Raw genomic sequence first — 25,710 nt, forward strand, 5'->3', positions numbered from 1 at the left:
ATATGAATACCACTAAAGAGGCATAATTGTGGTTTTAGAAAAAGTGCTTTATTTTAAAATAAATAAAAAAATTTAAATCCTGTAAATGTGAAGCATCATTCAGTACCATGATGATTGTTGTTAATATACAGTATTAATTGATAAAAATATAAACACATGACAGTTTAACATATTTCGCCTGCTAACCTAAAAATCTGTAAGGGTTCCATGGAACCCAGTGTCTCGCCTAATTTTGCTGTTAGTCACAGGCTCAACAAAAATAGGGAAAAAATTATTAAAAATTTTCCTCTAGATACTATCTATTGATTGTTAGAAGTTTTGTTCAAGTTTGGTAAAAATCCAAGAAGGTTTATGAATCTAATAAATGTTTTAAAAATAAGTCCATTTATAAGTAATATACGGAAAAACAGGATATAAAATTTTACAAAATTTCCTTCTAGATACTAGCTTTTGATCATAAACAAGCTTCTTTCCAAGTGTGGTACCAATCCAGGATAGTTTAAGAAAGTTATTAAAATTTGAAAAACTTTAACCACAGGGTGAATGTTATGTTAACTGGCAGAAAAACTAAGTCCATATATGAGTAAAATACGGATAAACAGGATTTTTTTTTTACAAAATTTTCTTCTGGATACTATCTTATGATTATAAACAAGCTTCTATCCAAGTTTGGTACAAATGCAGGATAGTTTAAGAAAGTTATTAAAATTTGAAAAACTTTAACCACAGAGTGAATATTTGTGGACGACGCTGCCGACGGAATGTAGGATCGCTATGTCTCGATTTTGCGACAAAAGTTGCAGGCTCAACAAAAATGGTTAGTCGGATGGCAATTCTTTTTTTTATTGGATGGATCAGTAATCCCCAATGTAGCCTTATATGTTACAGAATCAACTCCAGTATTACATTTACCTAAATTCATGGTTAAGCAACTATTTGGTCAAGTTGTTTTGTTAGTCAGATATGTTTTCACTCAGTTTTACACATTAAATTGTTGACAATATTTGGCATAAAGCTAGTGGTTGAAAAAAAAAAACATCGCTGCAAAAAATGCTGGTGAACATGGTGAAAATATAATTTCTTCTAATTTTCAGCGGAAAAGATATAAGGGTAGGCACTCATAATTTTGGGCTGGTTGGGGTACAGTAAACACACTTATTTGTTTGGCCTTTAGCCAACAGGAAACCTGAATGCTACACCATACAGCATATAAATTTTATCATGTTTATGAGATATTAAGCAAATCAACATTTACATGTTCTTTTACAATAAAGACCTTTGATAATCATAAATCATGGCAGATACATTGTTTAGCAATTTTAACTTGGCCTACTGCATTTAAAATTTTTGTCTGTCATGCAGTTACTTCAAAATCTACTTCTTCATAAATTTCTTTTATAAGTTCATTTATTCAATTTACTGATGAGAGGTGTGATAAACTTTATCAGCGATAAATGATTAACAAATTAGTGTGAAGTTAAACATGTTTCTTAATTCCATGTACATGTATCCTTCATTGGCGTACAAGGAGCTTGGAGATAATTTTTTAAAAACATTACCTCAAAATATATGCAACAAATTTCTCCAACATTCAACTTCATTTCATATACATGTATATTTACACATCCTTCATGAATTATTTTGAAAAAGGACACTTATATTAGTACATAAGGGTCACAGTCACAATCTTGGTATATGGATTTCATAGGAAATGGACACTGTAAAATTGCAGACTTTCATAATGTCAATTTACAGAGAAATAGATTAAACTGGCGTTAACGATTGGTTGTTGTCATAAAACGTTGTAATGAATTTATGTTGTGGTTTCCGCATTCTTCACACCAAGTCTGGCCATGTTCGTGTCGACCTTTACATTAACAAATTAAATCTGGGACCACAATTACTGAGAGGGCTTGACATATTTTCAACAGGCCTGATATATCAATCTTAACTGCTGTTTTTAAACTCCCAAAATTACCAACTTGTTGATTTAATACATCGTGATGCTGAAAATTCTGAATATGTTGCTGGCGGAAGTGCTTCCTTCCAAAATCCGCAGTGAATAAATGTTGACAAATAAAAATTGAAAAAAATAAATAAAGAAACATTTCTTTGGAAAATTCTCCTCTAGTCACATGACAATCAAATTTTAAGAAATCAGTGTCTCAAACGGAATCTTTCGTCAAGTGATTATTGTATTTCTTTTTAACCAAATATCGCTACATGTTTTATTGAAAAATGGATGATTCATCATGTCTCATGAAATTGATGGGACAAATAACGTTTTAGTCCTTTGCAGTTGTAGCTATTTCTATATTTTTATTTATGTTTATTTATTTATATAAAAAAAATGTTATCTGATGCTTTTTTCGGGCACTAGTTTTTAAGAAATTTTAGAGACCCATTTGAATAATGATTATGGAATCCGAAACAAAGCAAATGACAAAAAGGAATACTTCTATATAGGAATTTGGAGAAAATCATTACAATTTAGAAGTAGAAAAATTCTTAATTTAAATAGAAATATCAATGTTTTGAAACTAAGTGCTGTTATAGATTAGGATATTTAAATTTTATTTTCGAAAACGAAAATAAACTTCTTGACATACGGGTTTCAATTTGGCACTGAACAGAAGAAAACATTTGGACGCCATTTTCCACAGAAACTTGATAATCATTGTGGATTTAACAACACCAGACTCCCTCCTTCGGGATGGAGGAGACCAAAATCATCTATTATATAGATGACGAAGACACTCCCTATTTAATCAAACTACCTATTCCCGCAGATCGTGTAAATCTTGGTGATTTTAAGAACGCTTTAAACAGACCAAATTACAAATTTTTCTTCAAATCGGTGGATGATGACTTCGGGTAAGTTAAGGCCAGTTGCATTATCATGAAAGATCAAGGTACAAGCAATACTATTTGTTTCATATTTCCAGAGTAGTTATTTATACTGTCATGCTTGCAGAATGAGTAAAACAACCAGTAGGCATTAATTATACATGGTCAAATAATTGACAAATGTAAAAAGAGAGACGTGAAACATTTTAAAGGGATATTCAAACTCATTAATCAAAAACAAACGGACAATGCCATGGCAAAAACCATCAAAAGACATTTTGAGCAACACAAACTAACAAACCATAGATCTCAGGTGCTACAGAAGGGTAAGCATATCCTGCTCTACATGGGACACCTGTCCTGTTGCTCATGTAAGTACAAACCCAATGATAAGTCATATTAGATAGGTCTCAATTGAGGAAAAGAGGACATGATTTTGGTTGGTATCTTGTTCGTTTGCTCCCAATACACGTTTGCACCCTACAGATCGCACCCCACACATTCGCCCCCCTGGGTTCGTTTACAACCTATTTTTGTTCAAATGGTTGAATTATTGGAATTTTTTTTAGATGTATCTATCAAAATATTCAAATTTACACTAATAAAAATTCATGAATTTTTTTCCGAAATATTTATTTTGTGATTTGATGATTAATTATTAAATGTTAATTATGTATGATTACTGTTTGGTAGTATTGTTCTGTGTTTGAAAATAATGATTGTTGTTACAACTAGCTTTGATGTAAATTCTGCATAGTTAGCTTGGCATGAGTAAACTAATTGAAGATATGGTATCTTCCGCCTTTCTTTTTTAATAATACAAGTCTTAGTTGAATGAACTTTTTTTAATTTTAGTTTCTTGTGTACAATTTGGAGTTTAGTATGGCGTTCATTATCACTGAACTAGTATATATATTTGTTTAGGGGCCAGCTGAAGGACGCCTCCGGGTGCGGGAATTTCTCGCTGCATTGAAGACCTGTTGGTGGCCTTCTGCTGTTGTCTGTTCTGTGGTCGGGTTGTTGTCTCTTTGACACATTCCCCATTTCCATTCTCAATTTTATTTGCCTTAATCTTCATGACAATCTTTTATTCATGATTCATTTCGTCAAAATAATGTAATAAAATACCAAAGGAAGCCTGTTTACATTTTTAGAATGTCACTTTATTTTGAGGAAACAACCAAAAAATCTTATTCATTGCAATACACCATGTACACTAACTTAAACACGATTTAAAATATATTCAACACAAAACCAACAAAAAGGGTGTGAACGTGAATGGGAGTGAACATGATTCTGGGCGAACAGACCCGGATTGATTTGTGTTTTGACAATTGGAACATATCCGTCATCATCTGTGAAACGGGTACAGATTTCTCCTAAACACTTAATATGAACCTGAGCCCTGATAGATATTCACGGAAAACTTGATTTTATATGGTGTTATACTGCTTTGATTGATAATTATGACTTTTGTCATTTTTACTTTTAACTTTTGTCTTTGTGTATGCAAGTTCCTTGTTTAACAATATGAAGGACATAATTATTCAAAAGGTAGAAAATTATTATCTATGTGTTATAAATTTTAAAAGATTAAGTTATTTATCAAAATTAGGAAAATTTATAGGCATACCTTCCACAGTCAGCGATCAAGTTTGTCATTTCTTCATTTCCGGTTTATGGCATCCATTGTTTTTCAATGTTGTTTTTGTCAGTCAGATACGATTTTACTCGGATTTACACATTACTTGTTGGCGATTTTCGGCATAAAGCTAGCGGTTGAACAAAATGAACATCGCTGTCATGAATAATAAAGATGAAAATAAATTTTGAGATTGTTTGGGAATTTTGCTCCCAAAATTGGGAAAAATGTAGGGTATTTGCCATTGGGAATGGGTCAGAATAATGGACCCTGTGGAATGCTAGAAAAATCCATGATTTATTTGTTCTCATGTTCATATTGAGTTTTTGAGAGTTTCCCGGAAATCATTGTACCGCTATGAAACAGATATTCTGCATCGGCCAACCAACTCGTGTTGGTGTCTTAAAATTTTAGAATGAAAGATTTCAGCTTCACCTCTTGGAGCTCTTAGTTTAATACCTTCCTTAAAAATCATGATAGGAAATACAAGCTCTGGAATATCATACCAACTGAAATATATATATATATATATATACAGGTGCTTCTGGAATGTTGCTACATAGAAATGGGGAAAAATGTTCCTTTTAACAACAAAATTTGTGACATGGCCTGATAAATTGGGATGATTTATTTCTTAACATTAGTGACCTTACTTTTAATGTAAGGTAACTTTTTACTTGAAATCCTAGATCTGAATTGACATCATTAATCAGTTGAAAGGTCATCCTAAAGGAAAACATTTTTCAAATCTACATGGGTTGCAAACATGTGAATGTCAGTTTTATTTCATAGCTTAGTAGATACCAGTCATGCAAGTATTATCTATTTTTTGACTGTTTGATTGAAATTATTTGATGATGATGGACATGATGAATGGCTGTTGAATGTCCTAAGGATAAGATATCAGTTCATCGGTAGAAATCTGTCTCTACCTGGACATCATTCTGATTCTGAGCTGACCAATCATTGATCTTACTCCTTTATGCCATGTGCTTGCGGGATTAGCAGCAAATACCAATTTTAAAGTTTTTGGCTTGACACAGCAGGGATTTGAACCCACGGCCTCCCACGCTGTAGGCTTACACTATACCACAAAAAAGACAGTTAAAATCATTTGTAAGCATGATTGAAATATGAATATTTTGACAGATTCAGGTAATCTACAGCTCAACTTTATGTAGCTTGTTTTAGTTAAACATATATATATATACACCATATCATTACTGGACACCACAGATGTTCCTGTAAAATTTTGATGTCACAAGAGAAATGTCTGCCACCACAAGGAAAAAGGATTGTTATATAACCTCAATATATATATATATATAGATACATTTTGTAGTTCTGGTGTAGCAAATTTGCGGGACAAGTGACACAGATTCACTGGAAGCGATAAGGTCTATGCCAAGTTCTTGAACACAACTACAACTGACTTGGATCAAACTGAAAAAGCTGTATTATTATCATCAAAAAGTTGACATCAGTACTGCACATGCAAATGCTGATTTTATGTATAAGGGCTGACTTGATCATATCATTTGAACATTATATTTATTTTATTGTCCTGTTATTATTTACTGTAAATACAAAAACTGAATGCATATTGTGTATGTGTCTATTTAAGTGATATGAAAATTTAATGAAATCAAATTATATAACAAACTTTAAGCAACATGTGCACAAATGAGGCACATCTTTGTAAATCTGAGCTCCAGCATTGAATGTTGCTTGTTGATTTAAAATGTACAATGTATTGATATAGAAAATCTGCAACATTAAATTTATAATTTCAGTGTTGTGAAAGAAGAAATTGTTGATGATGAAGCAAAGTTGCCATGTTTTAATGGCCGAGTTGTTTCTTGGGTATGTACATGTTTTATAATAAAAAATATTTTAGTCTACCTTCAAATGAAACAATGCTTTCCTGAATTTCCCCTAGTCCACAGGACTTATAAGACCATAATAAAAAACATTTTTGTTTGCCATAGCATAAGGATACTAAAAAGGTTTTGATTTGGTGGGTAGTTTATTTTTATACGACCGCAAAAATTTTTTGCGGTCGTATATTGGTATGACGTTTGCGTCGTCGTTGTCGTCGTCGTCCGAAGACACATTGGTTTTCGCACTATAACTTAAGTTTAAGTGAATGGATCTCTATGAAATTTTACCATAAGGTTCAATACCACAAAAGGAAGGTTGGGATTGATTTTGGGGGTTATGGTACCAACAGTCAAATATTAAATCACAATCCAAATTCAGAGCTGTATCAAGCTTGAATGTTGTGTCCATACTTGCCCCAACTGTTCAGGGTTCGACCTCTGCAGTCGTATCAAGCTGCGCCCTGCAGAGCATTTTATTTAAGCTTGCATTGGCCAGTGTGAGCTATTATCATTAACTGGCTTATCACATCGTTGCACATTAACTTTAAAAAAAAATTCTCATCTGAAATTACTATGCCAATTGTAACCAAACTAGGCAACATCATCCTTGGATATTCATTTAAACTTTTGTTTGATTTCCCTTCAATGAAATATCAAGGCTAAATGTTTTGGAACTTTATAGAGATGACGATTCAGTTGCAAACACTGCAGTAATGATACCTCATACATGTAGATAACTATTAAACTGTATGAAAAATCACCATTTTCTACTCTAACTGTAAGACTGATAGAACCACGCTAAAAAATTATACATCGCGGGCCCGCAGTCCTTTAAGGGCCTGGGGAGAACACTGAGCCACATATGTTTTTAAAAAAGAAAATTTTGAGAAATATTAAAACAAAATTTAAATAATCCATTAATAGGACAGTTCCTATTAGACTTTTGATCACTGTTGTGAATTTGGTCAACTACCGAGTAAGTTATAAATATATATCTGCCACTTAAGCTAAAATAATTTGGCCAAAATGGAAATAAGGTAAAATTAATGTCTGTTTCCTGCCTCCAGTCATAAAAAAGGGTTCGATAAAGAAGAAAATAAGTAATATAAAATACAAGGCCAGTGAAGGGTAATTAAAATAAAAACAACACTGTAAAAACCCTTTGTGTCCGAATTGCATCTGAAGACCCACCTGGATCAGTAATGCACAAAGTTAAAATACCAATGGCGGGAAATACTGAGTCATGTCAAAAGTCAAATGACCAAAAGAAACATAATAGCATGAAGAAAATAATGGGGAAACTAAAGTGAAATAAAGAGATACACAACTTAAGCACCTAGAATATATAACTCAAGACCATCTTGTATTATTTGCGAAGTAGACACTGAATATTTTTCTATTAGGCTTAAATTAAAATATTGTTTGTTTGCAGTTTACCGACCGACCTTCGAAAATCCGCCCGACTGTGAACATTTTATTGCTTTTAATTTGAAGAAATTATTTTTAATACTTCAATTGACTCGATCCGGAATTTCGGGTCGTTTCAGGAATTGATTTAGAGTCTAGGTCAATTACATGTTTGAAGTTCGGTTTTTCTTCCCTTCCTGTCAAGCGTTCATTGGACCTTTTAATGGTAAAGCACATGGAGATTGTTTACAGGTATCCACGAAGTCATGGAGGAGTACTTTATTCTGTCGTCTTCTGTCAATTTTAAGACAAATAATACACAGAAAAGTTTCATAGTAAACTGTTTATACTGATTCAGGCAGAATTGCACACGGAATGATGTCTTCGATGATATCATTGACGATGATGCAGCGGATATTCATAAAACCGACACGATAACCGTTTCTGTCTCAAACAAATCGTATACAGAATCTTTTGAGACTGACTTTATGGAACCAATATCAGTGGTTCAACAATTCGACAGCATCTTGAAGTATGCCATATTTTCTTTAAATCGTCGTGAAGACGACAAAGAGGAAACAGACTCCTCCGTGACTTCATGGATAACTGTAAACACGCCTTTACGGTGATAGGACGCATTTGAAATGTTAAATCAATAAGAAGCCACACAAACTACACAAAGATGTAGAGAAAATGAATGGTTGGCTTGAGAAATAAATATATTCTCTCTGTATCAAATCTATCTTCGATTGCAATGAGTATGCTCCTTTAGGATAAGGGGGTCTGTCCCACTCATTGCAATTATTCTCTCTCTTACAATATTAAATATACCCAAAATGTGTGGCCTGTGTGAATTGAATTGAAATATGTCCTTAGCTAGGAGCTAAGCTGCCAATTTTTTATGCAGTCAAACATTTCAGTACAGACCATTTACTTTTAATGGGGTGCTATGGATTTCACCCCAAAGCTAGACTTAAGATTTTTGTTTGTTTTAATTAAAGCCTGGCATCAACATATCTTTCCAAATATAACCTTTATGTCAGATGTCTTATATATTTTTTTTTAAGTTGTCTTTTTTTTATAATTGAGGAAGATTCAATCTTTTTTTAACACACTCCTAAATTGTCTTTTGAATCTTTAATATCTACATTTTTCTGATGCAAATACTCTACTCATGAAAACTTCTAGTAAAGATGCATATATGTCAGTGAATATGTTTCTTTACAACAATTCTAGTCATTCCTTGTTTATAAGTGTTCCAGTATTTCATAATACCATAAATTTATGTCATAAATTGTATAATGACACTATGTTAAGTTTCAGTTTTGGTTAAAAAGGTGTTAACCTGAAAATGCCTGTTCATTTCATGTTGGTTTTCAGTGTTTGTTGTTTTAAAATGTTTTTTTCTTCACAAGAAACTTGGTTTGTGTTAAACTACTTGTTTAAACTTTATTCTGGCTGATAAAATAAAATATTTTTCCTACCTACCGACCCTGCAGTCTGAAGGTACAGTCGGAAAACTGCAAACAAACATATTTTTAAGGTTGGCCTTAGGTCTTTCTGATGAACTTTTTGAGTAATGGAAGAAACTTTCTTTGAAACCCAGGCTCATTAATTTTTTGCTCAAACACCAATGACATTTTACAAAGTCTGGCAGAATAGCAGCTGCAAGCTCTTGAGTATCATATGAGTTGAGAAATGTATACTTCATACACAGGTTCATTGGTCAATATAAAGTTTTTATGGTTTGGTCTGTTTCTTGTATATTATGAGCAAAAGGTCATCTATATTTGATGTATGAAATGATAGGAAGGTGTACATGTATTTCTGGATTGGTTTATCTGACCTTGACCTCATTTTTTTGGATCATGTTAAGTTTATGTGATACTTGTGGTAAAACTTATATTTAGGACAATCAACATAAAATCAATGGTCAGTTAAGCAGGCGAGACATTGCAGCATGTGCACTCTTGTAATGGAGGAAAGCAAGGATTGTGGATTATTTCTTTATATTAAGTCACTGACAGTTTAAAATTTTTATGTGGTATGGTGGTGTAACGTGTGGAAAAACCAGAAGGATTTGATATTATTTATATCAGAAAATGACAGAGATTTTAACTCATTCGACCCCAAGAGATTTCTTGAAAATACGACATTTTAAAAAATATGCAAATGAGTTGACTCTTGATGCTATAACTGATGCAGATCTATTAAACTGTGTATTTAGATTTAGGGAACATTGACCAAACTGTGTTTCTTTGTCATTCAATTATTATCTTATAGTTAAAGCAGTCCAACCATACTGACTGGAAGTACCACCTATGTATGCGTTTATGATAATAGATAATACCTACAGCCCAAACCAGTAACGTAGTGGCCATCAAAAGACTCCCACCCCCACCTGATTTTGGCTACTTTTCACATTTTTCCGATTTTGAACTCTAAAAAGTTTTCATAAAAATACATCTGGGAAGAGTTTATGGACCATGAATTACATGATTGAACTCCCTGCTGTCAAGACCGTTCAGCTGGGGCAGTTCTAAAAAAGTATGGAGGGTATTACGGCTTTGTTGTTTTGCAACTCATTACTGTGAATTGAATTCTGAGAGACTGGGATACTATCTCTCCTTCATATTACAATAAATTATTTTATATTCATAGACAAACACATAAAAAAGTTGTTGACCTCATTTGTTTCAAGGTTAAAGTACATGTGATTCTTCAGTAGGCCTTCATTTATACACCAAATAATATTGCAAGGGTCTGATAAGTGGAATTTTATACCAACTAAAACAAACAAATGATTTTTCCATCCTGCCCATGTAAATTTAATTGTCCACTGGTACTTTAATGTATTTCAGTATTAGGAATTTTATATTGAACAAGTCACTAAATAATCAAGGACTGAAAGCATAATATCCTTCAGTCTTGAAATTTGTCATTAAATACTCAAGGACTGAAAGCATAATATCCTTCAGTCTTGATATTTTTTCAGCCAGGTGATATTTATCAAAATAAAATAAGTGAAAAAATGGAGTCAAATGCACCTGCCACATGCTGGATTCGAACTCACAAACTCAGTGTTGACGGGTTAATGATACAGTAGTTAAGACTACTTAGACCACTCGTCCACTGAGGCCCCAAAGATGAATAAAAGATGTGGGTGTATGTGACAGCAAACCAACAACAGGAAAAACAACAAGACACTTAGGAATCAGAAATTATCACACAACTTGTCTATACAATAGGCCAAACTCAAAATCAATCTGAGTCTAGAAAAGTTGTGAATAAATTTAACAAGACTATTGAAATTCTAACCCAAAGCTTCCTGAATGACAAACGATATTGTGATCAATCTAAAGACAACCATGAATGAATTCCCTGAAATATTGCTTTTAGGGAAATTTCTGTAAAAATTTTAAATATATTTTAACAATATTATTTTAGTCTTGTTGAGTTTCAAATTCCAGTATGTAAAACAACCTTACAATTATGACCATGGGAGTGAAACACATACAGGGGATATTGGTACTCCCTCCATCCTGCCCTTTATCCTGGGAGTGAAACACATACAGGGGATATTGGTACTCCCTCCATCCTGCCCTTTATCCTGGGAGTGAAACACATACAGGGGATATTGGTACTCCCTCCATCCTGCCCTTTATCCTGGGAGTGAAACAAATACAGGGGATATTGGTACTCCCTCCATCCTGCCCTTTATCCTGGTAGTGAAACAAATACAGGGGATATTGGTACTCCCTCCATCCTGCCCTTTATCCTGGTAGTGAAACAAATACAGGGGATATTGGTACTCCCTCCATCCTGCCCTTTATCCTGGGAGTGAAACACATACAGGGGATATTGGTACTCCCTTCATCCTGCCCTTTATCCTGGTAGTGAAACAAATACAGGGGATATTGGTACTCCCTTCATCCTGCCCTTTATCCTGGTAGTGAAACAAATACAGGAATATTGGTACTCCCTCCATCCTGCCCTTTATCCTGGTAGTGAAACAAATACAGGGGATATTGGTACTCCCTCCATCCTGCCCTTTATCCTGGGAGTGAAACAAATACAGGGATATTGGTACTCCCTCCATCCTGCCCTTTATCCTGGTAGTGAAACAATTACAGGGGATATTGGTACTCCCTCCATCCTGCCCTTTATCCTGGTGGTGAAACAAATACAGGGGATATTGGTACTCCCTTCATCCTTGCCCTTTATCCTTGGAGTGAAACAAATACAGGGGATATTGGTACTCCCTTCATCCTGCCCTTTATCCTGGGAGTGAAACAAATTTATACAGGAATATTGGTACTCCCTCCATCCTGCCCTTTATCCTGGTAGTGAAAAATACAGGGGATATTGGTACTCCCTCCATCCTGCCCTTTATCCTGGAAGTGAAAAATACAGGGGATATTGGTACTCCCTCCATCCTGCCCTTTATCCTGGGAGTGAAACACATACAGGGGATATTGGTACTCCCTCCATCCTGTCCTTTATCCTGGTAGTGAAAAATACAGGGGATATTGGTACTCCCTCCATCCTGCCCTTTATCCTGGTAGTGAAACAAATACAGGGGATATTGGTACTCCCTCCATCCTGCCCTTTATCCTGGGAGTGAAACAAATACAGGGGATATTGGTACTCCCTCCATCCTGCCCTTTATCCTGGTAGTGAAACAAATACAGGGGATATTGATACTCCCTCCATCCTGCCCTTTATCCTGGGAGTGAAAAATACAGGGGATATTGGTACTCCCTCCATCCTGCCCTTTATCCTGGTAGTGAAACAAATACAGGGGATATTGGTACTCCCTCCATCCTGCCCTTTATCCTGGGAGTGAAACACATACAGGGGATATTGGTACTCCCTCCATCCTGCCCTTTATCCTGGTAGTGAAACAAATACAGGGGATATTGGTACTCCCTCCATCCTGCCCTTTATCCTGGGAGTGAAACAAATATAGGGGATATTGGTACTCCCTTCATCCTGCCCTTTTTCCTGGTAGTGAAACAAATACAGGGGATATTGGTACTCCCTTCATTCTGCCCTTTATCCTGGTAGTGAAACAAATACAGGGGATATTGGTACTCCCTCCATCCTGCCCTTTATCCTGGTAGTGAAACAAATACAGGGGATATTGGTACTTCCTCCATCCTGCTCTTTATCCTGGGAGTGAGACAAATACAGGGGATATTGGTACTTCCTCCATCCTGCCCTTTATCCTGGTAGTGAAACAAATACAGGGGATATTGGTACTCCCTCCATCCTGCCCTTTATCCTGGTTGACCAACTTTGTAGAGACTGCTTAAATGTTAAATTTATTTTGCCCTAAATATGCATGAAATATTTGCCACTGGAGGTTAAGCAAACAAAATTGATCAATCATAGTTACCAAGTTATGAATATGAATGACTAAAGCCATACATTGGCTTTAACCCATAATAAAAGTATGCCTCATCTTGGAAGAAAAAGTATTAATATTATTGAGCAAATAAAATAGTCAAAACGGTTTGGTGAGATCTATGTGAAATTGATGAATATGACTCATCTATCAGAGTTCTGGAAATCTTTTTTCCCTGGCTGTCCTTGAAGAAAATCTGCTGGTTCCACCACTATTTCTGTTGCAAAATACCAAAATGCATCTGGCCTTTGCTAAATTGTAGTGGTCAGGATTTTCGGACCACCACTTTTCCTGATATCTGATCCATACAAGTTTCAAAGATCCATTCCTGTACTTTTTGTGTTGTTTTCTGTTAGTTAGACATTTCAGGCAATGATAATAATGCAAAAGTATGGAGAGAAAATAGTGCAGTGTTTGTGCCATTTATCTTTTAGTTTATAATGAGGATTGTAAACATGTTGAGTGTTTTGTTTTAAAGATAGCTTCACTTCAAAGAGATTTCTGATAGACATGATTGATAGATTGCTTACTTTTTATACATAATAAATCAGATTAGCAGGTGCCCTTTGAGGATTTGGTACAATATAATCTTATTGATGATTTTCTGTTCTTTTGACATTCAGAAAATTATAAAAAATTACTTAGACATTTTTACACTTTTGTAAACAGTTATGATGTACCAATGTTATCTTCACAACAATATGCCCATAGTCCCATATGTTCTAAAAGTGTTTCTTACAATCTGTTTTGTGGTTCAGCACAAGGAATTGGATTCATTAGAAAATGAAGTCAGATTGATTGACCCACTTAACAGAAACATGGTCTGAAAAGATTAGTGAATATGCATTAAATATTTACCACTGGACATCTTGTTTTTCTTATTTGAATTGTTTTACATTTAACATGTCCAGGCTTTTAAATCTTGCTATGCAGTATGGGTTTTGGTAATTTTTGATGGCGGTAAAGTGACCTATAGTTGCTAATATCTATGTCATTTAGTCTGTGTTGGATAGTTGTCTCATTGCCAAGCATAACAAATCTTCTCATTTTTTGGGGGCATTAAGTTTACCCTTGTCCATCCGTACGTACGTCCATAAGTCCCAAAATTGGTTTCCGTTCTTTAACTTTAGTTTGCCACAACCAAATGTTATGAAACTTATATACAATGCTTATTACCACAAAACACAGATCAAGTTTGAATTTTGGTGGCGTCACTTTTACCTTTCTAGAGTTATGCCCCTTTACAAATGAAAAAATTGCTGAATTTTTCTTTTCCGTTCTCTTTCATAAGTTTGCCTCAACCAAATGGTATGAAACTTGTATACAATGCTTATTACCACAAAATTCTGATCAAGTACAAATTTGGGTAGCAACACGGCTAGGGTTCTTGAGTTATGTCCCTTTATAATGTTATTTGCAAGCATGGACACATTCCCCATTTATTTTTTCTAATTTTCACGTCACATTGTGGCAATATCTTTATTAAAATTAAACCTCTAAGATCTGTAATGTGCATATGATACATGTAGTATACATCTAATTATCATTCAATAATTTGCATATTTTAGATTAAATTTTAAATTCTGTTATTAGTATTTTCATATATAATAGTCAAAGATACTTGTTATGAATACTTACTAGGAAAACATGTTTAATTTTGTACTTGTTAATTGATTTCTGATCTCATCTAGTGAATTATCAACAAAAAGGTTTGTTTCTTAACATAAATATCAACAATAAGTTTTGGTTTTTGACGTAAAAAGTGACTTTAAATCTATGTATAAGTCATTTGTTGTGTGTAATCAACTTGATGCTTCTTCAGTTCCAATTGTACAGATATTTATAGTAGACCAATTTTGTATTGTGAGAAACCTGTATGAATATGAGATTCGAATCATATTGATCAAGTTATTCAGTTATTGTTCAAGGTGTATAATCCACCCTTATGATTGTTAGAGATTGTACTCCAAGGTCCTGTTCTCACTGGAATAACACGCCTACCTATTAATTTGTGAAAATTGCTTTGAAAGATCAAACATAAAAGCTAATATTGATAGATGATATTTCAAAAGTGATAAAAGTTTTTCTTCAAATCCATTTCAGGCACGTGCACATATATTGAGAATAAGGACATAGCTTAATTCTGTCTTGCATAGTAGCCCATACTGTAGTGTTTCATTTTCTATCTTTGTGGGTCAGAAAGGAGATGGCCACATTTTGTCATCTTGAATTTGAAAACTGCAAAGTACTATGAATCTAGTTATATAACATTCTTTGCATGTCATAAGATATAATATTAATATGTCAGATATCAGTAATATGTGCAATATATATAGATTTTGTTCAAGTCTGATTTAGGACTTCAGACATCTTGTGGGGCCTCTGTGGCGGAGTGGTCTAAGTTGCTCAATCACTGGATCACTAGCCTGTCAACACTTAAAATGTGAATTCGAACCCCCCTCAAACTTTCTTGTATTTATAAAAAAGCTGCATGAACTGTCCAGAATGCTTATTTTAAGATCCCATTAATGTTTATACAGCCGTACAAAAAATGGCTCCAACTTGACCAAGATGTCGCATACAAAAAATTTTTGATATCAGAAGTCAACAGTACAGTATAGTTTTTGGTAAAACTGTTGCTCATATCTAATTTTAGTAGTTCATGTACAGTGATTACAAGTCTAACTTAAAACAGATTTTATGCTAACAGAGTATAGCATTGGTTTGAAAGTTCCTGAATACATCAAAGTGTGACCGTAAACTACTGTAAAATCAAAATTATTGCAAGGTTTTTATTATTGTGAATATTGCCACTGGGTGTCAGAGTATTGCAAAAATAAGAACTTGCATTCTGAAATCTAAAACACATATATTTGTATGCAGCTTTTGAAATTTCAATAATTATTCTCACATTTTGTTCTGTATAGTTAAAATCGCAATAATAAATGCACCCAATAATTTCTGAATTTACAATACATCAAAGTGTAACCATAAAGTACCTGTCAGCATCTGTATTACTTAGACAATCATTCTACTGTCATTACAAAGCAGAAAGAAGTTAATATTGATAGAATACATTTAGTCTATAAGAGGATACAAAAGTAATATTTGATTAGATGGAGCCTATGATTCCAGACTTATTGACAAACTCTCAAAATAAAATATTATAGTCGGTTATATAATATTGTTATAGAAAGGGATAATAATCAATTATAGATTGCGTTCATAATGTCTGCTTGTCACTAGATAAAATTTGTTATATGTGATCTGTCAGGAATGGTATAGGAAGAAGGAACTTAGATTGACATGGTCAATTTGGGGCTGTGCAAAGTATCTTGAATCAAAGAAGTACTGTAATTCATATATTTGCTAGTTGATATTTTCAAGATTGCTATGCATTAAGATTTATTGTGTGGGTTAAATCTGTGCATCTATCGAGGATAAGTGCCCTCTTCCCCTCAATATTCCTGATACATACAAAATATTCTTGTTGAGGGGCATTTTCACATATTTTATGCTGTTAAAAAATAAGCAAAAATAATCCCCACACGAAAATGTCCACATTTTCAATGCACTATATATTTAAATTTGTTCTGTGATCATTGTTGATTGAATTTTGACGTAAAAAAAGTTTCATATTCCCTATACACACAGTAAATCTAGGATAATCTTAGTTAACTGAAACATTGTATGATGTTCTCATTTGCAAATAAATGGTTGTGTAATTAGTTTCAATATTTTGATACATTCCCAAACAGTTTAATTATCGAAATATATCAATGTCTGTACAAAAAGATGTAATCTACCCACAATTATAGACAAAGGGAGAGAACTTGTTTCAACATATAGCCATTTTATGTTTATTTGCCAGATACAACTCAATTTAAAATTTTAATTTGGTAAAGGTACAATACTACATGTTTTATAATTAAAAGCAGTGTTTATAAAAATTTCTTTTTTTATCAGCTGGTTCCAGCAGAAAGCAGCACATCAGATTCCCAGTCTCAGTGTACAGATTCTCAAGCAGGAGATGTACACTTACCAACAGAGAGAGTAGGTGGTATTGGTGACAGTAGACCTCCCTCATTTCAGTAAGTAGTAAATATTCATAGTGCCTGTGTATCTTGACCAGATCCTGTGATGAGTTTTATCTTTCTGTCCTACTAAAATTCATGGGATGTAATCTCTCAAGATGCCCCCTACTCTATTAAATTCAGGCCCTGGGCAGTATGGTACAACTCGTACTCCTCATTGCTGAGCTTCCCCATGTTATGTGTTTAGGCTATAATATCAGTCGATCTGGCTGACATGTCAGGAAATATTTGGTATAGCTAAACAGGTTTTGCAAGGTTTCTAATTAAATGTTTGACCACAAATATCAATATCACAAAACTTTTTAGGTAACATTGTTTAAACTTTGCAAGGGGATAAAGGCATGGCGTTGCCATAATAATATTATGATGTTGTTTTCCCATATACATGTGGTTTATTGATAATAAATACAACTTTATATATTAAAAAAAAACGACCCTGAATGACCCTCCAAAAAACACAAATTTAATTTGAAATTTGAGCATTGGTAAGTATTTACATTATGCTAATAGTGAACTATATGTACTCCTTACTGAATGAAACGTATCAATTATGCTATTCAATTTCTCACTTAAGGATTCATTTTATTTTTTACCCAATTAAAATGAATGATGCACCTGAAATAAATAGGATGTACTATAAAGTTGTTCAGTGCATCAAAATATATAAGTTCCTTCAGGTGGAATAATTTGCCAAAATCTGATGTTTTTTGCATCTAATAGCAACTGAGTGGAAATGGTGATATCAAGGCTTTAATTGTACATTCTATTGTTGTTTAAAAAGAAATATTGATCAAAATGTTTTCTTATATTACACATTGAAATAAAATAAAGTTATGAAAGATTTTAAAACTTAGTTTGATAAAAAGGCTATCAAAGTAGGACTGAGAATACAGAATATTTCATATGAAGTTCTATAATTTAACAGTGTCATGTATTTTATTAGAATCATTCATACAGTAAAGAGGCAATTATGTAAGATATTGAAACGTTTACATAAGTGTTGTATAAATTGAAATTGTTAGTCAGATAAAATGACAGTTCACCGAAATGGGATGTCCAGACATTACTTAGTACATAAAGAAACTTTTCTACTTGATTGATTGATATTTGGTATTTAACGCCACTTTCAGCACTATTGGCTTTTTCATGGCAGATAGATTTTATCTACACAATTGATATAAATCAACTGAAAATAAATAATTCCAAATAAGACCATGATCACATCAGGTCAACTACCTATGAAAAAAATATATCCTTATAAAAAGTGAACTTGATAATGTGTAAAGCAATCACCGATCAATCAGTTAATTCTTGGCAGGAAAAAAAAAAGATATGTAGTCTTAGATTCACCCCCAGAAATATCAATTTTTGTTTGTCTATCTACACAAGTGAATGAGATTTTAAAATATATAAAATACACGAGTAAAACTACATTGTCTCATTTCTTTTAGTGCGAATGCTTCTTCTGTTGCTAGCAGAGACCAAAGTTGTGATACATGTACAGAAACAGACTCTGTGATCAGTTCACGGCGAGGTGAGTAGAGGAGGAAAAGGGGGAAGGGGTTGGGGGTTAAAAGACCTAATTGTCTTACATTTACATGATTCTGTGATCAATTCAAGGTAAGATAAGTTGTTTTTGGGTGGGGTGGGGAGAGGCAATAGTTGCCTCAGAATGAAGTTTTGTTACATGTACAATAAATCATATGAAGGGGGAGGGGAGTATGTTCAGATTAAATATGTGTGTTGTGCAGAACAAAATTGTGATATATGTAAAAAAAAAACTGATTCTATAATAGAGTAGTAAAAATAGCAGGATACAAGAGCTACAGACTGCTGAATGTTTTATTATTTTAAGAAGATTTTTTGGAAAGATGAGCTTTGTTACGATGGTTGTTTGCATTTGAATAGATTTTTGACTATCCTTTGGCAAAACAGGATCTCTATCTGTACCAAATTTCCTATCCCTTTTTCTTTTCCAAATTAACAATGCATGCACACAGTATATGTATAACATGAATATATGGGCCAGTTGTGCTTCTACGATAGGTTTGGTGTTGATATACCATTGATCAATCAAAAAATCTGAATAAATTACAAGTACCATAAATTGGATATGTTAAAAAAAAGTTACATGCAGGTTGTCTCAGTTTGTCTCAGTTTACAAATTTTGTTGTTGATATATTTAAATTAGTTTTTTTTTTTATTTAATGAGAAAATTTATTACATAATGATTCAGCAAATTTAATATATTCAGTAGGTCTATTGTCTATTATAGATTTTGATACACATGGCATTATACGGCCTTATTTTCACAAGAAAATTCTCATGAAAATTCAAGGATTATGTCAAGAATGTTTAAGCTTTAAGCCTTCACAGTATGCATTTTGACAGAAGATTTATATTGTTGTCTTTTAAATTTGATAATTTCTTAATCCGAAGTATGCAGACCTTGCATGCTATTCTTAAACAAATACTGGTGTTACTGTTAGTTTCTAAGAGTTTTGGTTATTTTGGTACTTAATCACATTTGATCCTGCCATTGACGTTCAGTAATTGATAGAATTGTTTCCTTTTATCCCTCAAGATCTGACACTTTATGACAGGTATATGTTTATAAGTGGTTTAGAATTGAGTCAAAGATCAAGAATAAATTGATTTAACGATCACACTATGTTGACAATTAAATTAAGACTTTTAATTTCATAACAAACACTTTACACGAAGTTGTTGATTTTTTTTCTTCATAAACTGAGCAATTTGTAGGATATAAATTAAATTTTCCGTCCAGGTGAATAATAAAAATAAACAGGTGCTGCCTCTGGATTGGATATTACCTGTTGATTTAAAAAAAAAAAATAGAATCATAGGTATTTAAAGAGATTTTAAAACTGTGCATGAACATTTAAGTCTAAAAAGACATTAAATAATTGTTATATAAGTAAAGGATTATTTGTTGAATGGTGTATCAGTTCAAATGATTCAGACAAGGGGATTATGGTGTTAAGAGGCTTTAAATTTATTGTAGTGTTAAATTGGATTTGTGTATTGTACCTTTTAAAGTTTTTTGACCAACTTGAGATTGTTGATTTAGATTTGGATTGATCTTCTTAAGTATTTTTATAAACAAATTAACACATAAAAATTATACTTCAGTTGTGCATCTGTTGATTTGAAATGCATTGACTATTGTGTGTTATAAAAATTTGGAATTCTGACTGAAATTTAACTTTGAAAGGATCTTGTAAGAAAATATTGAAAAAAAGACAGAGGAAAACTTTTTTAATATTTTTCTTCAGTAGATTAGACATTTGTTGAAAAACTTGCTCCATTGAAATGTTCTGCCTTGCTAGGAAAAGCTTTAAAAAGTGGAAATCTTTAATAATTTGTGTATTTTATGAAAGTGTTATTTCCAATTGAAACATTCCAGTGTGAGTTACATTTTGGAAAGAGACTATTGGAGAGATCCACCTGCATATTTGTGAACGGTTAACAAAATAGAAACCATTCTTTCCAATCAGGTCATATATGGGTCAGTAAATGTACCTATAGGGATATAATGTGATGTGAATTATTAATGTTGACCATAGACAATGTTGAATATCTTTATGATGAGGAAATGTAATTATGGCTTGGTTTGTTATAATAGTAATTAACAAACAGTCCAGTCAGGCAGGTAAGACCAATATCAATTAACGGTCCAATTACACACAGAAAAGTCATCAAAAGGTTAACCAGTTAGGGTTTCAGGATTCTGTGTTCTTGCAGTTATCTACAACATTTGTTAATTATATCAACCTTATTGGTCCTGTGACTGTATTGGTATTTCTCAAAGCTACATTTTATTTAATTTTGTGATAAATCTTGATTATTTTGTCTTGAATTTCTAAACTACCAGTATAGATGAATTCTATCTTTTGTCCTCTTTCTTAATTTGATAAACATTGCTATTACTATGTCTTCAATAATTGAAAATTTATCTAATGTCATCCATGTAATTGCTGCGCTGCTGAATAAGTTTTTGATATTAAGCCATTTTTCAGAAAAAAATGAAATTCTAGAATGTCTAGATCTACTATCACAGAATGTAAGGAACAAAACATCTTAATAATAAAAACTATATGTTATAGTCAAATATGATGCCACAACTTGTGAGATCAACACCCAACCTGTATGTAAGGTGTATATACAATCTTGTCGTTGTTGATGCGTTCTTACATCTGTCAATTCTATCATTATTGTTTCCGCTGTAACTGCAGATGTATCCAATCGTTACATAAGTCACTTGGTTTTCTCAAAATTTTCAAACATCTGTAGAAAGACTTGAAACATAATGGTGGGTTAATTATCTAAACAAACATAACTGCATGTAAATGTTAATTTGAATTGTGTGCTTAGGTGTGAGAGAACATGTCTGTAATGGGTATCATCATTAGTACTCTGCATGTGCAATGTCTACATCATTTCAGGTGTGGAGTCAATACTGAGTACAAATAATATGTTTTTGTGATGGATTTAGAAAGGATAGTCTTTGTTATGATTAAATTTCAGAAGTATTTTTATAGTAGATTTCTGTGTCAATATAAAAAATGATTTCGATAAGTTTAACATGTTGTACACATGTATATGACATATCTGGTTGGCCTGCACAAATGCTAGTGAAAATAACCTATAAAAGTATCTTTGCCAGATATCTTCTACTATTTAAAATTTACCTAAAAAATCTCTTTATGAGAAGAAGTAATCGACTGCAGATGATTTTAATAAATGAATGTAGCTAGAGATAGACATGATAGAGAGAGAAAGAAATGTTTAGTGCTCTATTTTTCTGATATTTTAAAATTTTCTTAACAAATAATTTATATCTGCCATCTACTGCTTTATACCAACTAAATGAATTAGTTAACCAGTACAAATATTTGGTCAGTTTGTTGACCAATGACAAGCAGAGTCATTCTTGTAGACAGAACTGTCAAATTCCTTTTCTCCAAGATGACATTATTGGTAGTACTATTAATTGAAACCTTTCAGTTCTTGTATTGACCAAGAGTGTTAAATTCTATTCATTATTAAAATCCATTGATGATTCCATTTATTACAAAATCACTGTTATTGTGTTGATAAAATTTGTACCCAGGTGTCAGTCATTTGACATATTTATTAAACTGAGGATGTTTTATTGAAATATTTTAACTACAAAATACTGTTTTGATAAGTGGGATTTTAATAAATTTTCTCTCTGAGCTACTTGAAATTTTCACACCAACCTTACAAGAGTTTTAAAGAGGGGTTAAGATTCTAAATGAATTATTTTTCATTTGATTAAAATAAAGATTAGAACCTTTTATTCACAACCACATGAAAAAAAAATTGTGATTGATATTTTGAATTACCAGAACCTCTGTAAACTTTATGATACAGTTCAGTGTTTACCTTAAACAGTTTTAATATTTTGAAAAGTAAAAAGATCAGAGGTGTTTTATAGTCCACTTTCTTGATGCATGAATATTTTTTCACCAAATAAGACTAAAATTCCCTGTTTAGGGATTACATGAATCAAATTTTCATGTGTTTTAAGGCTTTGTTTTATGTATTTACAGATCGTCCACGGAGTTCTCGCCAACACAGTTATAACCACAATTTCCGACGACCAGGGGATCCAGTTGGTAAGTATAGCTTTAATTTCAACATGCAGTTATACCAAAGCTGCTTTAAGTTTTACTGTTTGTTTGGACAAGGTTTGTTAAAAATTAGAGTTTCTACTAGCAAATGTATATATTATTGATGTAAGGCCAATGTTGTGTTTTTCTTTGTTTTTGTCTCCTTTTGTTGAAAGGTCTTTGATGGTCTGTCCATAGGTAGATGTCCATTGCTCTACTTTTATACATTGAAGAATACAAATGTTGGGTAATATTAAAATTTCTTAAGTTGGAATATTAATAATAGATTGATTGCATGTAGAACCTTGAAAGTTTTGCTTTCTCAGTTGTACATTGCTTTTACAAAATATGATCTAGATTAAAATATATTCAGTAGCCAAGTTAAATAACAGATTAAAATAATTGCAGATACATTCTTGCTGACAAATATTTCCTCCAAAACAGTTTGATCAGATATTTTAAGTCATGCTCCTACTGTTTCAAAAGATAAGTTGGTAACAAAATGACCACCTTGAAGGAGTCTTATCTCTAATCTTAAATCATTGACCTGTTCCACTCCATTGGGTGATTAATGCCTTGTGTAGGTAATGACAGTTAAAGTCCAAATTAATACTAGCCAATAATTAGTCAAATTAAACATGTAAACATCAATAGATTATTTATATTCTGAATTCAACAGAAATTTGAATATTAAAATATTGTTAAGTTTGCATGATAGGTATTTAATATGATAGATAAGCACTGCAGTATATTTATTTATTGTGTAAATGAATTTTAATAAGCTGTTAAAGCAAGATGGAATGATTTAAGTCAGATTTAATGGTTACGTAGGTGGTACATTATAATGGTTTATAGGTGTTCTATAATTCAAAAAAATGGATTAATAGAAGTCAAAACAAATTTTGGAAGATAATTAATATTGACGATTTCAAATCGGTGTTAAAATCTGAAATCAGCAAAATGTTCATTGTGATAAACAAATTTTTACACAATAGGAAATGAAAAACAATCTCTTAACAACTTCTAATATTGGTATTACATCTTTCAATCTTTTAAATTCTGACAAACCCAATAGAGAAAAAAATCCCAAAAAAGATTATAATTATTTCTTAAACTTTATTCTCAATGATTTGAGGCTATTCAAGTTTTCAATTAATTTGTTCAAAATGATGCTTCCAAAATTTTCACATTTGCTTGTAATTTTAAGAGATAACACATGCATACCACATGCAGTCACATTATAAACTGTTCCACTAAATTACAGTGTAATGATAGCTGTGTGTTATATAATCATATCTTACATTAACTCAGGGGATCTTACATTCTTTTATCTCTAGTATTAAAATACACAAGGAGAGAAATAATATATACTGTTAGTTGTTGCTGAGGGAAGTGATGGGAAAACAAAATTCTTCTTTAGAAATATACCTTTGTTTATAACAAAAGTATTATGTTACATGTGTTAAAACATTTCAGTTTACTGTAGACTTTTAGATAATATTATATATTTGATTTCTTGTCTTTAAATTATACTGTTGTTACTGCTGGACAAGAGTAGTCCACAAATAGACACATTTCCATATACTCCAGCTAACCATTTTGGAAACTTTCACATGAAAATATAACTGCTTATATATAACATGTCCTCACTCCTGTATTAAGTTCAATCAGACAAATGAAAGAGTCATGGGGTTGACTGGTTCATACGAAAGAAATCCAGTGCTTTTGACTTGGTTTTGTAAAGTGTTTGATGTGAAGTTTTCACAAAATTAATATTTCCTTGATTTATCATATTGTCTCTTGGTCCAGGATAAGTTTTACCAGAGAAGTCCATGTTAAGCCACATTTCCATATACTCAAGCTAAACATTTTGGAAATTTTCACCTGATAATATACATGCTTATATTTAATATATCCTGTAGTAATTCGAATCAGACAAATGATATAGCATTGAGGATTTCTGGTCCAACTTTTGGCTAGGTCCAAAAGGTCTAGTAATGTGATTGGTCACAAAATCTTTAAACATGGTGCGTAGTTTTATAAAGACTGTATTCATCCAAGGATATGAGTTCATCTGCTTTCCATACAGGTGAAATGGGCCAATACATCTTAAGTAATTTGTGTATTGAAGTGAGATCCCAGACAAAGCTATCCTCACATCTGTGATATAATCTACTAATTAGTTGTAATGATGAACACAAGTCATATCTACATTAACCAATTTGTCTCAGCAATCATAGCCAATATCTTATACAATAAAGGTGAAATTTTGTAGATGCTTGGATATACATTGTATTGAAATAGCATTGGAAGAGTAAAAATGTAGTTTAATTTTTCTTTGCTTTAGTACAAAAACTTTTCTAGTGTACATTTGAAAAAGATGGTAGATTTGATAAATAATTGCTGGTTTTGTTGTGTCTAAAATCAGTTGAGGATCAAGGATTCTTAATAAGTGTATAAATTGCTATAGGAGGTTAATCTATACAGGAGTTTATCATGAACAGTTGCAATCTGTTGATGGTCCTAAAAAAAATGCCCAACAGGAAATGTGGTTGCATAGCTGACTAATCAGTGTTAACTTATCTGTAAAAAAACAGATGAAAACAAAGCCTTTAAAAAGTTAACTCATCTTCACCCATGGGCAAGCACCTAAAAGTCTAAGCAAGTGAATGTGTTTTGATAGTATCTAAAGTAAATACGCACACCTTTTTTCATGCACCGAAACACAGGCAGGGAAATATGATAAGGATACATGCTTAATAGAGCAGTTGATAGG

General features: G+C 32.6%; 2 protein-coding genes and 1 long non-coding RNA gene across 13 annotated transcripts in view; 1 reads left to right on the forward strand and 2 right to left on the reverse strand.

The window, feature by feature from the left end:
- The window catches only part of LOC127720699 (E3 ubiquitin-protein ligase MIB2-like), a 132,529-nt gene extending 130,478 nt beyond the window's left edge, over positions 1-2,051 (reverse strand). For all 3 annotated transcript variants that reach the window (XR_007990934.1, XR_007990935.1, XM_052227446.1), the window contains exon 1: positions 1,983-2,051. The gene's annotated coding sequence lies outside the window, so the exon portion shown is untranslated. The remainder of the gene's footprint in view (positions 1-1,982) is intronic.
- The window catches only part of LOC127720729 (uncharacterized), a 187,233-nt gene that overhangs the window by 36,409 nt on the left and 125,114 nt on the right, over positions 1-25,710 (reverse strand). The window lies entirely within an intron of this gene.
- Positions 2,603-25,710, forward strand: part of LOC127720701 (segment polarity protein dishevelled homolog DVL-3-like) — a 49,749-nt gene continuing 26,641 nt past the window's right edge. For 5 of the 8 annotated variants that reach the window (XM_052227450.1, XM_052227447.1, XM_052227448.1 and 2 more), the window contains exons 1-5: positions 2,603-2,874; positions 6,283-6,352; positions 17,150-17,274; positions 18,729-18,811; positions 22,875-22,940. In XM_052227450.1, the coding sequence (XP_052083410.1) occupies positions 2,714-2,874; positions 6,283-6,352; positions 17,150-17,274; positions 18,729-18,811; positions 22,875-22,940 (505 nt within the window). In that variant the 5' untranslated portion in view covers positions 2,603-2,713. Of the gene's footprint in view, positions 2,875-6,282; positions 6,353-17,149; positions 17,275-18,728; positions 18,812-20,184; positions 20,951-22,874; positions 22,941-25,710 lie in introns of those variants that run through there. The other 3 variants (XM_052227453.1, XM_052227454.1, XM_052227455.1) reach the window with 2 other exon arrangements.

Source organism: Mytilus californianus, unplaced genomic scaffold, assembly GCF_021869535.1.
Source record: "Mytilus californianus isolate M0D057914Y unplaced genomic scaffold, xbMytCali1.0.p SCAF_11, whole genome shotgun sequence".
Taxonomy (NCBI): domain Eukaryota; kingdom Metazoa; phylum Mollusca; class Bivalvia; order Mytilida; family Mytilidae; genus Mytilus; species Mytilus californianus.